At 41.1% G+C, this 17,043-nt stretch overlaps 2 protein-coding genes across 2 annotated transcripts; both read left to right on the forward strand.

The window, feature by feature from the left end:
- Positions 1-3,792: 3,792 nt before the first annotated feature.
- Positions 3,793-6,968, forward strand: LOC307083107 (homeobox protein Hox-B8a-like; the record flags this gene model as incomplete). Its single annotated transcript, XM_079746916.1, has 2 exons — positions 3,793-4,225; positions 6,586-6,968. 2 exons carry the CDS (start codon positions 3,793-3,795, stop codon positions 6,966-6,968), a joined length of 816 nt encoding a protein of 271 aa, XP_079603042.1.
- A 3,632-nt stretch (positions 6,969-10,600) lies between these two features.
- LOC307083108 (homeobox protein Hox-B7a-like) lies at positions 10,601-16,056 on the forward strand (the record flags this gene model as incomplete). Its single annotated transcript, XM_079746917.1, has 2 exons — positions 10,601-11,108; positions 15,800-16,056. 2 exons carry the CDS (start codon positions 10,601-10,603, stop codon positions 16,054-16,056), a joined length of 765 nt encoding a protein of 254 aa, XP_079603043.1.
- Positions 16,057-17,043: the final 987 nt, after the last annotated feature.

Here is a 17,043-nt window from a genome sequence, read left to right on the forward strand (position 1 = left end):
TCCTAACAGCGGGGCCATAAAACGTAACAACAAAACACATCAGCGAGCCGCCAGACGTCTGAGATAGTCGACTCCTAATGTCATTTTTACAACCCAAAGGCAATGGTGCTATAGGGCGCAATGAGTTGGGCTTCATTGGTTATTTTCGCCTAATTCACATGGCCCTATGGCACAAAAAATACAAAAAAATGTCATTATTGGCCTAGGCCTATATGATGATTTAAAACAATATATGTAACAATGTAAACTAACTCTGCCACCAGTGAGATCGTGTGCTAATAATCATGACTTGTTTGGTTATTTCCTTGTATTTAATCTCGTAGTGATATTTGTAGGTGGCTTTTTCTAAATTTTACTTCAGTTTTATGTATTTTTCTACTTATTTCTTTTGCTGTATTAAGCTACTCAAGACTACTTTACGTTATATTATATAGATATCTTTAATAGCAGTTTCTAATTGTTTTATATTATTATTATTATAATACTGTTATTTTATAGTTTCAACATTATATTAATATATATATTAATAACATATTATATTGTATCAAGTAATAAAGAGCAATACGTATTATTAATGTCATTGTATTACTACTCCTACTAATACTACTAATACTAGTGGTTTTGCTGTAAATTGTTCTCTAAAGGAAATTCAACTATTAAAATATCAGTATTCAATTATTCCTTTTTCATTCTTAAAAAGGTCGAAAATAGGATATTTATTTCGTTTTGATTGTTTGACAAGCCAAACGCGCATCCTTTTATTTAAATGTATTCCAAAACGGTTAATCTGTGCTACAAATGGTACTACTTATATGCATGCATTTTATGTTAAGAGCTATTATTACAATTTTGATTGAACTAGATCGTATTTGTTGCCACAAAACAATGCAATCTATTTCCTTTATTTGTTACGTACGATGGCCACTTGGTGGCACTCTTGCTCCATCAAACATTGGTTGACCCTCTCAAAATGAGACCGCATTTCCATGCTCACTTTCAAATATGAGCGACTTTGGATAAGCTATTAAAGTTTTGGCACATCTTATTGTGACTATAGGGTACTTGAGGTAGATATCTTAAAGGATTTCTAAACTTCTAAATAATTTAAAAATGTGATTTAAATTAGCTTAACATTTATCTTGCTTTGACATAAACTATCTTTTGTAGAGCACACACTAGTTAACAACAACTAGTTATACAATAGTGGGCGCATAATTGACAATTTACAGAGATTTAGAGTAAATTCATTTATATTTATATAATTGAATTAATTAAATCCATGCACAATAATGATCAGAGCAAAGCTGCATATCATTTGAAGTTGTTTTGTTAATGTGGCCCATCTAGGCCTACGATAGGGGTTGTAGAGACTGAACAACTGAATAATATGCGAGCCAGGGTATTGCAGTGTGTATTACTATGTGGCGCTACGTTTCTCTCAGTATACAGTGGGAAGATGCTTTGTTTACTGGGAAGTTGTGAAGCGAGGGTCGTGACAGATGAAGACACGAAGACGTTTGTTGTGGTGAAAGCGATTTGCAATGCATTTTCTCAGTGTGCTTGTCCATTATCGAGATGCAAACCCTAGGAATAAGGCTTATCAGATTACTAGAAAATTGCCAAAGGCCTATGGTTTTATTGGTTTAATCACAAGATTCTCTCGATTTAGTGGAAGACCTATAGTCAGGGAAAAGAAAATGTAATTATGAAGACAAAATTTATGACACTAAACTCGGAATACGTTATTTACGTACAAAATAACATGTATCATGTTGCTCCTGTTAATGTGCGAGGCTTATCTGGTTGGTTGTCGTCCCGGTATCTGTGCTGTTACATTCAAGCACCGCAATTCTTAGCTGGATGCTAAAATGACCAAAGTCTCTAAATATTATTAACTAAAATTGTCCCTTTAACCTCCAATTTTAAAGGAGCCTTATTTGCCATCAACAAAAATAACATATAACGATGCATTGTTGAAACCATTGTACACCTGCTATGGCAATACCAATAGGGAAATATTTAGGTACAGGATTGTTCATATCGTGTCCGTGAAGGCCTCTTATCACATACAGCCGATGTGCAGTAGGCCTGCTTTACATTCACTAATAAGCCATTGCAAAAGGTTCAAGTGAATATTTTTACAACGTTGATTTTTACATGCTTTGGTTGTTACAGAACGTCTAACCTTTCCCCAGCTTAACATCTCGTTAACCGGGTCTCAGATATATTACAACAATAGTCTTTACTGAGCCCACTATTCGAACCTCTGGCCCTTCATAATGATGAGAGGCCGTATGGAAAACACAACTAAAATGACAATTAAATTCGTAGATATTTCCGAGCGGCTGAAATGAGCTTCGAGTGAGCCGTTTACTGCCTTCGGTCGAGGCACCTCGTAAAAACCTAACTGCTTTTTTGATGCACGACGTAAACAACCAAACACTGCCCCGGCGTTTATGGCATTTTATAGTTTGTTAAGCCATTTACAGACACTTTCTCCATTACCATCAGCGGCGATACAAGAGCAGCCCACAAAACTACAACATCCTCCACAAGTCCGGCTCCATCCCCGTATAACGCTGATATTTATAAAATGATCAAAATGTTACATCGAGCCACGGCCATCCATTTCACGAACTGGACGCTGGACCGCATGCGCGGGGAAGGAGGCTTTGACAGCCAGTTTTAAAACCTCCATCATTTTTAATAGTGGCCTACTTGTTAAAAGCGACACCAATTAGAATCGCCGAATCTCTCTTTCGCTGATTGTATTCTCACTCTCTCGCACACACACACACACACACACACAAGCACTGCCTCTCTCGATCGCCTGCCTTGACATTTTCGTTGCCAATGCGGGATGTGTTAATTCTCAGGGATCTGAAGTTTTAAGTGAAAAAAGAAAGAAAGATGCTAACATGTTAATGCGAGCAATCCACAGTTCTAACCTTCTTCTGATTAGCCACTGTGAAAAAAAACCAATGTATTTTTTTTCTCTTGAAGGAGTCCTTCAGGAGAGGAGTGTGGGCTTAGTTGGTGAACAGGGAGGGAGGGAGGGGGGGCGGGGGGCAGTCGGGGGCTTGATCGGATGCAAAGCGGCAGAATTCTCATTAAGTTTCTCCCCCCTCGCTTGAATATATTAATCCTGCACATATTCTCACCCCCTCCCTCCCCATCATTCTCCCTTCTGCACCCCTTGCATCCCTACTCTCCGCGGCCCCTCGTTTCCCCCCCACTCAGTGTTTCTCTCCCCTCTTTCTCTTTTCACCTCTCTTTTCTCATTCTCTCGCTCTTCGCATCACAGACGCTCAGAGCGCAGAGTGGAGACCGAGAGATTCGTCGCGAGGGGGAACACTGTGTGGGAAAGCCAATGGGATGAAGAGTTGATAATAGATGCAAATTATCCCTGAAACAGACACCGGCAAAAATATGAAACAACTCATTTGCAGAGGAGTAAATCACGGAAAAAACGTTTGAGAGCTTGGCAGGCATCCGCGCTATACCGGAATTGTGATGCGCACGAACCCTTCCTCTTCTTCTGCGCTGGAGATTTTATGGAATCGGCGTGATTGTTGTGGCTGGCTACCGTTATTCACTTCACTACCGGCTCGTTTGTTGTGGTCGGGAAAAACACAACAGTGAAACACACCGGTGGCTGACCTGTCTTTCTTTTTGTATGCTGTTTGTCTGCTGAAAAGTCACGACCAAAAAAAAAAATCACAATCCTACTAATTCTTACTTCTCAATCTTCTAACAATCCAAAAAATAACGACTCCTTCCAACAAATCAACGATGAGTTCCTATTTCGTCAACTCGCTGTTCTCTAAATACAAAAGTGGGGACTCGTTACGTCCGAACTACTACGAGTGCGGCTTCGCACAGGACCTCGCTGGCAGCCGACCCACCGTGGTTTACGGCCCCGGCTCGGGGGCAACTTTTCAGCACCCTCCGCAAATCCAGGACTTTTACCACCATGGTGCCTCCACCCTACCCAGCAATCCATACCCGCAGAGCCCGTGCGCGGTCACATGCCACGGCGAGCCCGGTAACTTCTACGGATACGACGCCCTCCAACGCCAGACGCTTTTCGGGGCTCAAGACGCGGACCTGGTGCAGTATAGCGACTGTAAACTCAGCGGAGCGCCCGGACTAGGTGGAGATGACGCGGAAGGCACCGAGCAGAGCCCTTCGCCGACCCAGCTCTTCCCATGGATGAGGCCACAAGGTGAGGAAATTGGCTTCAATATGAACATATTATCGGGTACACACTTCACCAATCTAGAGCGTGTAAAAAAAGTCTATTTGCCTCCTGAGCGAACGCATCGGGGGAGCGCCCATAGAAACCCTTCTTTGCCTCTCCACTCCGGCTCACAGAGTGGATCAGGGGTAGAAAAGTCAGAAAATGTGTAAACCAGCTATGCCAGAGCAGCAATTCGACTTCTGGCTTTTACGGCGATGCACAAGTGAGACAATACGTGTTTATGGTTTTATTGGGAGCTCCACAACTTGCGAATGAGTTTAGTGTTTAATCACCCCTGCCATAGGGTTCAGGCAACACGCTACAGGATTGAGACCCACTGACACACACAGGGCAGATGTAAAGAAGGGGGGGAGGGGGGGAGGGCCAGAGGAACGTTCCTGTCTTAAGTTGAACATACTTACAATATACAAAAGGTTGAACAGCTGTTTTACGTCGTATATCTCACGGAGGGCCATATCGAAATAATCAATGAAGTAGCACACTCAAACGCAAAACTATTGCATCAAGGGGGAAAGAAGTGCATCTTTCAAGTGCCCTCTTTGCTGGACACATTTACACACCTCGTAGCTGGTTAACACCAGGGCAAAAGTTTTACCGTGTTATTTTTACGACTTTACTGTGGGTCCGTGGACGTCAACATTCCCCACAACGTGGCTGTTTCGACCAGATAGCTGCTGTAAGCCTGTCCGTGTCCTTGTAGCCTTTAAATCTTATCACATCTAGGTGTGGGGTCGAAAGTGACCAGTTTTTTTCTTTGAACTCCACTAATCTATACACGGGGTAGTCTGTTTTACGACGATGGCGGCCCATATCTAATAGTTAATGTGTACAAATAAACCACTTTTAGAATATAGTAGTCTATGAGTGGACCATTATTGTTTTATCAAGTTTCCTAATCCTTTTCTGTGTTCACGGGAACTCGGGGGGTATGGTGAGTAGTATAGACATTCAACATTAGTATAAATGTGGACTGTTGCAGATAGTCCAATGAAACGCCCTAATAAAAACAAAGCATCGTCAAAGATGATATGGCTATGGCTATAATTGAAAGAGTCACCGTTATGGATTGATTATGCTGGCTGAGATTTACGTGAGTAAGAATAGGAAAAGGAGAAAGGAAAGGAAACCGGAATGGGTTGAAGTGTGTGCTACAGTAAGCTAGAGGCTAGCAGTCCATTTTCTTAGATGGATGTGTCGCGGCGTGTGCTTGTATTCTGCTTTGTAAATGCATGGAATATAATTGATGAGAGCAGCCCGTTTTCTTCGGATATGGTTTACAGTAAGCTTTAGTTTACTGATGTGGCATTCTTGGATGACCTTGCTCATCTCTTGTGCAGGACCTTATTGTGTGATAGGCCTACATCACAGTCATTAGAAAAGCTCTGATTATTTTCTGCATTATCTTGCTGAAACTATATTCCAAGCTCACCAGCATGTATCGTTAATTGCTGTATGGCAAGTGAAATGTAATCCTCAAATATAGAATACAAACCATTAAAGGTTGTTGCAGACTTTCAATACACTTTAACTGTTTATGGCTGATATTGATGTTCAATTAATATAATATACGCATACAATTTAATATAACAAAGGCCTAGATAAAGGCCATATATGATTGCTTGTAGGCTATATGTAAGGCGCTTCCTCTTTCCGTAGTTTGTTGTTGCTTCTCTTTTTACCAATGTCATACAGCTCATTTGCCTTTGTAGGATTGTTTATGCAATTAGTGTTTGCTTTTCTGTCGTAGCTTGGCTCCAAATATGTCGAAGTTCAATGGAAGTATCTCGTATTTGTTGTCTATGATAAATAGACCAACGTGTATTAGGTAAATCTCCAATAGGCTTCTGCCCGTTCATAGGTTAATCTCGCTGATTATAGACTCTAAAACGACATGGGCCTACGTCAACATGACTCGAGTGCCCAAACAAGATTGTTTGTGTGATTAACATGTAGACATTCGCACACTATTTTTTTCCGACAACAAGAACAATTACGGAAAAAACACTTAATGAGTTTTGAATTCTACATTGTTTCTGTCTAGTGTTTAATTAAAGAAATATTAGATAATTGATTAAAGAAATATAAATGTTAAACCTTAGATGACTTCATAACTTCCAACTTCATTATATGAATAATAATAATACATTTGTCTTGTCTGTTACCTTACTTCATTGACATTTTTTGTGATTTAAATTGCAAAGTAGAGCCAATGCTTTAAACCGATTGTTTAGAACATTGTCCAATGACTATTTTGTTAGGCGGCAATGTGATATTTTACTAATCATATTACACGCTCTCCCCATATCCCTCTTTCTGCCTCGTAGCTGCTGGCAGGAGGCGAGGCCGACAGACCTACAGCCGTTATCAGACCCTCGAGCTGGAGAAGGAATTCCTATTCAACCCCTATTTGACCCGTAAGCGCCGCATTGAGGTTTCCCATGCCCTGGCACTGACGGAGAGGCAGGTGAAAATATGGTTCCAGAACCGGCGGATGAAGTGGAAGAAGGAAAACAACAAGGACAAGTTCCCCAGCAGCAAGAGCGAACAAGAGGAGGTGGAGAGGGAAAAGAGGGAGAAGGAACTCAGGGAGGGGGGGAGTGCTGGGGCAGGAGGTGGAGCCGGGGGTGCGGGCAGCGTCGCCGGGACGGCCGGGTCGCAGTCTTCCGCCAGCGACGAATGCTGTGACAAGGACAGCAAACAAATGTAGAAGAGAAGAAAAAAAACGTAGGGAGAGTAGGAGCGTTGAAATATCATGTGCGTTGTGAGTGTATAAATCACGGACTGTATCGTTGAAGGAACTGATGGCGGAACCGAGTTTTTTGTCATACGGTGTGAGGTCGTTGGACTAATCAAGTCAACGTTTCAAGAACTTTATGAACTTAAGTCTCCAGAAATGCGACTTTGCTGGACATGACTGTAGGCTATAGGACCTTATGCTTGCTGGGAGACGTTAAAACCATCTTGACTTTGGGAATGAATGAAACTGGGAATGAAGTATTTGTACTTTTGAACAATTCGTGTAAAGGTGTAGGACGCCGAGTCAAACACACACACAAACAAATATAGTCTCTAGTGTCTAATACAAACAAAACAAAACAAAAAAACTAAGAAAAATGATAGTTTTCTTTCTTTGTCGAACAATTATCGTGAAAACATTTCTATATTGTTAGAAAACGAACATTAACAATTTTATCTTTGGCAGCTGTATAGTTTTTAAGTTAAGATGATGATGGTGCACTTTTTACTGTTCTTCTCACTTATGTGGTTGTTGTTGTTATGAAGGTGATAGATGACGACTATATTATGACGACTTAGCAACTTATGAAAATTCCAACAACATGAAACTGCCTATTTATGCCGTTTTAGTAGCCTAAGTCTTATCTCTTTTTTACTCTTAATGCCCTTACTTGTTTTTTGTTCGTTTTTTGATCGATGGTGTTTGTTTATGTTCTCTTACTTTTCTCTATTTGGGTAAAAAGCATGCGCACAGTGCAAATAAAGACTATTCATAAAAATTAAAAAAAGAGAGAATAACTGTAATAAAAATGTCAAAGTCCACTATCAATTTAACCTGACGCATTTATTTCCCGCACCTGTATTAGCGCAATCGTTTTCGGAACGTGACGATGCTGTAAATTGTCTAATGGCATTAGGTCGGTGTTTTGCTTACAGATTTAAGTAATCAGGTTATTAATAAAAAATAATAATAAATAAGTAGGCCTATATAAAGCAAAAAAAGTAAGATAAATAGAAAGAAGTAAGGGAAAGGGAATTCCCTTTTGTTTTCTTCTTAGCCTTGTGGTAGCTTCTCGGTTACTGAAGGCGTGCTCTAATCTGTCAGCACGCAGACTGATAAAAACGTTCAGTTCACGAGGCCAAACATTAAGTCCCGACTCGGAAATTGGCTCTTTAAACAACAGACGGCAAATCTCCGGAGCCAGCCTTCTCATCAAAACATTGGCTTATTTATGACGTGTTCTTTTAGGCCCATCACTTCAGCCGTTGGAAAGTCGCGTATTCCATCATCATAATGCAGATGAGGACGCAAGGTCAGTGTATTTGTGCCGTCGAATTGTTTCCATATGGCTGAAAGTTATAGGGAATATCACGTTTTTCTTTCTTTTAATAAGCATCCGGACTGCCAACAGGCAAGATGCATTAGGGTGTGCCGTCAGAATGCCTACTATGAAGCGTTATCAGTGAAACACTTCAAAGATTTTAATCTAGACTGCTGGCGGTGAACAAGTAATAAAGATTGCGTGGTATTCAGTTAAAAAGGAAGGAAATTAGAGTTAAAACTTTAAGGATTCGTGGGAAGGTTTCTCACATCTTCCATCATTTCCTAGTGAGAACGCGAGATCATTTCTACAAACAACAATTGTAAGTGCAGTGATGGATTCAGAACTTACTGTTCAGTGTTTTACATTCAGGCCTACACAAATATAGGCCATATAATGATGATCCATGAATGGTGAAGTGCTTATGCCAGACTCACATTTCGAATCCTTTGTTTTATGAAACACATTATAAGTAACCAAGGAAAATACGTGACAGCATAATTAATTCAAAGCAGTGTTTAATGCAAAAAGTATCAGCCCTTTTAACAGTAGGCTATGGCCCCTTGCTTTAAGATAAATGAAACTTGATGGTTGACAATTTCCTATTTGTTGAAGAAACGTGTAGCTGCCTAAATTGTTAAACACCTAGGATCCGTTTTAACGTGTAAAGAAATGAATAGGGCAAACTGAGATCAGAATGATATGGCTTTCCGTCATGCGTTGATACGCTAATATAACCATACCGAAGGTTGTATATCACACAACCACCTCCTAAATGTTACGTCGAAGGACAACCCTAAACCCTGTTTGCTCAACACTCAGAGACACGTTCTGGTATATGCAAGACTAATTCTACACACATACTTGGAATTGTATATTTAACTCCAGATTAGGAGGGTAATACAAACGATATAACGTAAAATACATTACTCAGTGTGAGTTTTCTCTGAGTGGATATGTAATCAATAAAGTACAGAGACAAAGTTGAAATAGCCTTACATTACCTATACGATCTTAATGTGTGCCTTAGTCTAACTAATGTTGCCAAGGAGTTCAGTTAACTGATTCAGTGGTTGTACTCACAGCTCATATTGTTTGCCTCATTCAGGAGAAGATTACGGAAACAGATGGATTTGTCCTACCTAACCAGGTACGCCGATTAGATTCTCAGGCCTATCATTTATCAATAGGCCTATGGTGTCTTACATCGTCATACAACCAATATCAGATATTGAATACAATTGAGTAGGCTATGATTGCACAAACAACCAAGATCAGATATCAAATATTATTAAATTTAATTAAACATGCATATAGGTCAATGGAATTGTCTTGGTGAAATTCATTAATTATTAAAATAATGAGTCACTGTGAGCAACAATGGAACATATGCAGGCTGTTCACTTCACATGACAAGAGTCCATGTAGGCTATGATCCACTTTTCCAATAATCAGCTGGCAGAAGTAGACATGCCATTTGCTACGCTATATAGTGGGGTCAGTATAAAGAGAAAACTTTGACCAAAACAAAAGTGTCTTTCTTAAGTTCCCATACCCCCGCTAGCGTGTTCCGTTCTTCTGTATCCTATATGACTAATGCTGCCGGGGGAATTGCCCTCTCCTACTGTCTCTCTATATATAGGCTATCTGTACATCTGTCATTTGGACTTACTTTTCATTGATTTAAAAGTTCGCTTTGCAAAGAATCGTCCGCTAAATGCCCTGAATGTAAATGTATTTATAATGTTCAGTTATGTACTATCTGATTTATTCATACGCGTTGATTTTGGTTGTTTTCCAATTACTAAAATAAATAGGCTAGAACGTTTTCCATTTTCGTCCAGATGAGTTGATTACCTCGAGGTTTTGGATGAATATTTGGAGGTATCGGGCAGTTACTAAAATAATGTATTGTACCGATGCAGATACTACTACGTTTGCTGTGTCGTGAATTGGCTGACTGGACCGACCTTGGTCAGTTTACGGACTGTCCTGGTCTACTTTGCTCATTGGCGCATTCAAGCGGACACTCGGTGCTGTGTATCGCTCATTCCCCCTCAGGCCCGAGCCATTCTCAAACCAAATCGGCCATTGGACATCTTGACATCACATGGAACTCCGTCACGTGGCTCCTGAGGAAAGACATCAAGGGGAGGGGGGACGGAATGGGTGAGTTTTTTTTATGGAAATGTAGAGAGTAATACCCAGCCAATAATTCACACTACCTCGTAAAAAGTCGACATTTAACCACCCCAGGCCTACAAATCATCGGCACGAAATTATGAGTTCGCTGTACTACGCCAACGCGTTGTTTTCCAAATACCAACAAGCCGCAGCAAGTTGCTCCGTGGTGTTCCCAAACGCACTGAGCGGCGGCACCTTTCCAGACTCTTGTCCAACTTCATCGTGCACCCTCGCTTCCAACTCCTCTCGAAGTGGCTATCATCATGTCACCAATGGAGGAAACGGCAGAGAGTTCCCTCCTTGCTCATCGTCATTAGTTTCATTTTCTAGACTGCACGGAGGCAACGGGAACAGTTTACCATCAATTCTTTCTCCCAGTCCAGAAATGTATTCAAGCGGAGCCGAGGCTGTGTCTTACGGGCTGGGATCCGGTTCGCTGAGCTCACTTCACGGATCTCTGTTTGACCGGCACTCCGACAGCCAACATCTGGGCTCCAGAATCGCATCTAACTCAGACTCTGGCTTCGGAAAGCAAACATCCTCCGAAGACCACCATTCACTTACCGAAGAGAGTCTACGCATTTACCCCTGGATGCGAAGCTCAGGTAAGGGGAGTAGCTTAAACAAGACAGCTAAATAACCCACGGGTGGATTCAGAAATATTTAAAGTTAAAATGGCAATAATCGACGAGAATAGCATGTTAAAAAGGGTTTGTTGAACGCGGAGGAAAGCTTGGTTGGCGAGGTGCGCGTTAGCTCAACCCGATAATTACGTTAAACGGTCCTTAAACTGTTGCTCCCGTTGCGGAGCGGCCGAGGCCGGCAGCTGAAGCATGCCAGTCTGGTTTTACGACCACTCCTTCCTCTCCCTCCCTGGTTCCGTTATCTCTCCCTTCTTCTTTCGCTCCCCCTCTGCCGTCCAGCAGATCTTTTATGACTCTCAACCCCTATAAAGCCGTATAATAGGGCTTGGTGAATATTCATCAGACGGCATTGTATTTTGGAGAAAGAAAATAGAAAAAGGTTGCCTAACTGGTCGTGCAGTCAACAAACATGTATTGATTTATAGGAATAGTAATCCGAATTTCAACCTCAAAGTGTATATTTCCATGGCATGGTTGAACTTAAGAAACATTGAGCAAAAGCTTCTGATTTTCACAGATTTTGTGAAATAGTTTTGTCAAATTCTACTTAACTTGCGAACCTTTTGTTCGTACCATCCAGTTAATGGCCTGTTGTATCATTGCACATTGTCAGAGCGTCCCCTTAGCACTATAAATTACTGGATAGGTTTGATGTCTGAGCTTTGAATGCCTGCTTCTGATAATGAAAGCGTCATTGTTTCGATGGTAACAGTCTGAACATTGAATGGAGGGCTGCATTGCGATATGGCCCTTGGAGCAACGCCCCCGACCACAACCAACCAACACCAACAACAACAACATCCGTCATGGCCTCTGAGGCTTAATATGGAGCCTGGCATATACCAAAAATACACACAAATCATTTTTAGTTGTGGTCTATAGCAAATTGATGTAGCCATTGTTTTCTTTTCAAACATCCATGCTTTTAAGTCGGATAGTGAGCATAGTAAATGGCTGTGTGTGTGTGTGTGTGTGTGTGTGTGTGTGGGGGGGGGGGGGGGGGGGGGGGGGGGGGGGAGGGATGCGTATGTGTATGTGCGTGTGTATGTGTGGGTGTTACTGTGTTTATTACCTTTGTTTACGCATCCTTTCGTCGTTACGTACGTGTGCTATTACCTCTATATTTGCTAAAAAGAAAAATGTTAATGTATAAAATCTTGAAAATATCAATCGTAATATTCTTTATACACAAACCCTCACCACTTCATCCCCAATCAGCAACTGCGTTATCCAGTCAGTGAGGACTGCATCATGACGGCCAGGCATGCCATAGCCCATGCCATGGGCTACTGTTTCCCATAGTTACATAGTTGCTGCTTTATCATTGTTTTATGCCTGCGAAACACACCAGTCTATAGGCGTGTGTCTGTGTTTGTCTACATGTGGGCGTGGGTGTATGCCTGATGGTGCGTGGGTTTATACGTGCGTGGGTGCGTGTGCGTGTGTGGGAGCGCGCGTGTGTGTTGGGGGTGCGCGCATGTTTGTGTGTCTGTGCTAGTGTGTTTGTATATTTCAGGCCTGTGACTTCACAGACGTCTGTGAGAGGTGTGCGCGCCTGTGCGTACGTGTTTCTGCACGTGTGTGGTTTCTCCTTTTGTGAACCTTGGTGTAAGACAATGCTGGGCAAATACAATAACTGAAGAGCCCAGGCGATTTCCAGTTCTTCTTTGGAAAATAATTAATGAGTTGGGCTATAATAAGGTAAATACATTCTCAATCAGAAAATTGATAGTGATTAACTTAGGTTATTCACTTTAAACGTGGGTGTACAAACACATATTAACAGGGACGGGCAAAATAAATGATCACACGTGTCGCCAGGATTTATATGTTATTCTTCCTTTTCCTCGCTTGCCTGCATGCCTGAGATGTGCGTGAGGTTGCGCTCGTATGCCCGTGCAACGTGGACACTGGCTCTTGCGACAGCCACCATAATGAATTTACTGATTTTAATTTAGATCAAATTCCAGGCCCGGCGTTCGATAGAAATTGAAGGAATGTCTAGAATGTAAAGGAGTGATTTGAGAGTCCGGAGTAAAGCCGTTAATCTTTGTGGGTGAGAATGTTCGGTTGATGAAATAGGGACACGCATCTCACCTCTAAGTCAAATAAATAATCACTTGTCGAAAAATAATGTGGATTGTTTTCTACCCACACCTACCAATATATATTCTCTAGTTTTAGTTACGGCTATCTTTCTTTCCAGAGAGAATCTATACCCGTGTGCGAGGTACACAGGAGTGGATGAGTAAGCACAATGCCTTGTTTTAATCGGCCTCTTCATGCGAAGAAACAGAGTTCCTCCAAAGCACAAGCTATTTCTGTTGCTTCGAATAAATCTTTGTTGACAGCGTGAGTGCAGCAAACCCAACATAGATGAAAAATGATTTGATTTTAATCGGTCTCTCTTTCTTCGTATGCGTTCTCTCATTTTTTTCCACTAAAGTGAAAAAACTGATACGTCGCTCTGCAGTCAAGAGGAAATGGCAATTGCGCACTCACGCACACACACACACACACACACACACATACACACACACACGCACACACACACGCACACAAACACACACACACGCACACTAACACGTATACTCGCGTGCAAGCAGACGCGCGCACTAACAAAGGTCAGACTTGCAAACACTCACTCACTCATTCACACATTATGCCTACTGCTTTTAATAAAAATTGAATGTGCGAGCAAACACACACTCACTCACAGGATATACTTAAACGCGCATGCGCGCTCCACACCCACTCACATACGATCATAATCATTCCAACCCGTACAAGTAGAAAATAGAACAAACCAGCTGCTGAGATCCCTGAACGGAAATAGTTTTAAACTCACAGATCGAACGGGGACGCCTGCTGAGAAAAAAGGTCTGTTTCAGAAAGCTGAAGTGTTCCCACTATATAGTTTTAGCTTTGAATAAGAATAGTGTTAAGAAAGAGTACACTACGATCGTGAAAGATAATTTGCCACGTGAAAACTCGTCTGGTCTGCTGAAGAGGAAGCAGTAGCCATTGAATGGTGATATCTTGATAGCTTCTTTAGGGATCAAGGAATGCAATAGGCTTATCAATCTTGGCAGGCATGCACCTACTTGTATGAAATCCTAATTTCTTCTCTGCTTTAGGTGTTACTAGTCCAACATCTCACTTTAATCCTACGTATAATAAAGTATGTGTGGATTTGAAACAAATCTTTGTAATAGTATACACTGGCCTTCTATATTATCTGTTTAAACAAGAACAGATGAGCATCCTGGAAACAAACCCAACCAAACGGTTATATTTACATATTTATCCCAGCATTTTATTGATTTATACTGTAACGTGATTTCATCATTAATTCCATCCATGTAAGAGTTTCATCAGCGCATGCCACGTAGGCACACAGTGAAACACACTGACACAAACACACATACACAAAAACACGCACACACACACACACACACACACACACACACACACACACACACACACACACAAACACACCAAGGGTAGACAGAGTTTCAAATATTTCAAATGTTTTTTTCATTTTCGATCCAGTTGTCTGTTGGTGGTACTGCTCCTCCTCAAATTGACGTATCCTATTAAAAATAAGAAAAAAATAAGAAAGAACATGGCTCAAGTTCGATATTAAGGGTTTATATTTCAAATGTGTTGGCCACAGTTTGAGTGCCTTTCCAAATTAGGTCTAATCAATATCAATATGCAAAGAAAACGTTGTCGTATTTTTCTAATAGGCCTAAAGCCTCATGGGGTTATTTACTGTATGATTACAACTGAATATATAATCACCGAAAACCAAACCAACCTGAAAATAATAATAATAATAATTACTATTTTGGTCTGTAAAATGTTTTATTGGTATTTTCCTTTGAATTAAATGAATCCTACCCGACATAGCGCCGAACTTTTATAGGACTTGGGGCAACATTTCCCAGGAACACAAACACACATACACACACACACACACACACACACACATACACACACACACACACACACACACCCACACACACACACACACACACACACACACAAACACACACACACACACACACACACACACACACACACATAAATCCACCCCCCCCCCCCCACATACACACACACACACACGCTCACAAATATATTCTCGTGGCCTTCCAACGTCAACAGTGGACGCACACATGGGATGTGCCAATGTCACTTGTATCGCAACATTTTTGCCTGAATTACACACACCAAGCCAAGGGCAAATGGCTGAACAAAATAAAGGGTTACTGGCTGGTGTTACAAGGCTGTTAACTGCGTTTACTAGACCGTAATAACCTCAGTGTTGGGAGGTGGTAAATACACAACAAATGTTCATGTACCGCAACTTTCGTCGCCACAGGTAGAAGCTCACATTATCTCATAAATCTACATTTACACACGCTGCAATACGACTTATTGTATGACGGTGGTTTTTAGTCAGGGTAATCCGTTACATATATTCGGACTAATATTTCAGGTGAGAAAAGCAGTTCATATCCTTCCTTCCTTTCGCTCTCCCATGTCTATTTCTATCTCTTGCTCGATACTGTTGGTAAGCTACATTTGATATCAGTCTTGTTTTATTGTTTGAACCCTTATTACTGTTCTTTGTTTCATCACTTGGGCAGGTGCAGATAGAAGGCGAGGACGACAGACGTACACCCGCTACCAGACGCTGGAGCTGGAGAAAGAGTTCCACTTCAACCGCTATCTCACGAGGCGGCGGAGGATAGAAATAGCCCACGCGCTCTGCCTCACCGAGAGGCAGATCAAAATCTGGTTTCAGAACCGGAGGATGAAGTGGAAGAAAGAGAACAAGACGAGCGGAGCGAGCTCCCCCATCACGGTTGAGCTTGCAGTCGGCGAAGAGGGGGAAGAGGACTAGAGCTTTAGGGAAACTTACCTATTGCGAGCATCATGTTTATACTGGTTATATGAAGAACTAGCCGTAGAAGGCTCGGCACTTACAGAGCTCACCTTTTTTTTTAACATTATTATTGTTATTTAGTCATGTTATTCATGCACGTTTTTTGACGACAACATGGTTCGGTAGTGTTCACATAACCGTTTCCAAAGGGGCCAGTCCATAGATTCAGGCAACATGATTTGTTCATCCTCTGAAGGTCCATACTACCTTTAACAAACATATGTTTGGATGTCCACTAAAATGACAAACTGAACTCAGAAGCTTTTGAAAATTGTTTATATAAATGTGTTGGCCTGTTAACATTCAACATATTGCTTGGGTTTAAATCGCACTATTTTATTGAGGACCATGCACGTTCAACAATAAAAACATGATGCACATGCATTGATATGGACTTCTTTTCAGAAAGGCGTTACGGTTGATGTGAAGTATTGAAATATGGACATACATGTTACCTTTATTTTTTTTATTTTTTTTTTATATTCAACACGTTTCTACACTGGGAAAACGAAACAGTACACTACCTATGATTTGTATGCGTATGTTTTATTATGATGAAGCGGATGTGATTTGATTATTAAAGAACAAAAAACTGAACTTGGTTCAACTGAATATGCTAATAACTCCACAATAACTAAATGTAGTGTGGTTGCAAAAAAAAAAAATTGCAATGCAATATGTAGACAACAACTGGTTTAGTTTATTTTAGTTTCAAGGATGATCCTAAGTATCCGATGAGCGTTGTTCTATGTCTAGCATAGCACTGTAGCACGTTGCGATTTTCTACAGTAACGGCCATCAAAAACGAGGATGGTCCTTAAATGTTGTGTTCGTTTTTTTTATGAAGAAGTAGCCTGATTGAAATAAAAGATTATTCAAGTGATAGGCCTATTTGTGCAGTTTTATCAAATAGCAGCCACATTATAGCCTAACGGCTACTTGTTT

Source organism: Pollachius pollachius (genome assembly GCF_949987615.1).
Source record: "Pollachius pollachius genome assembly, chromosome: 11".
NCBI classification, from domain to species: Eukaryota; Metazoa; Chordata; class Actinopteri; order Gadiformes; family Gadidae; genus Pollachius; species Pollachius pollachius.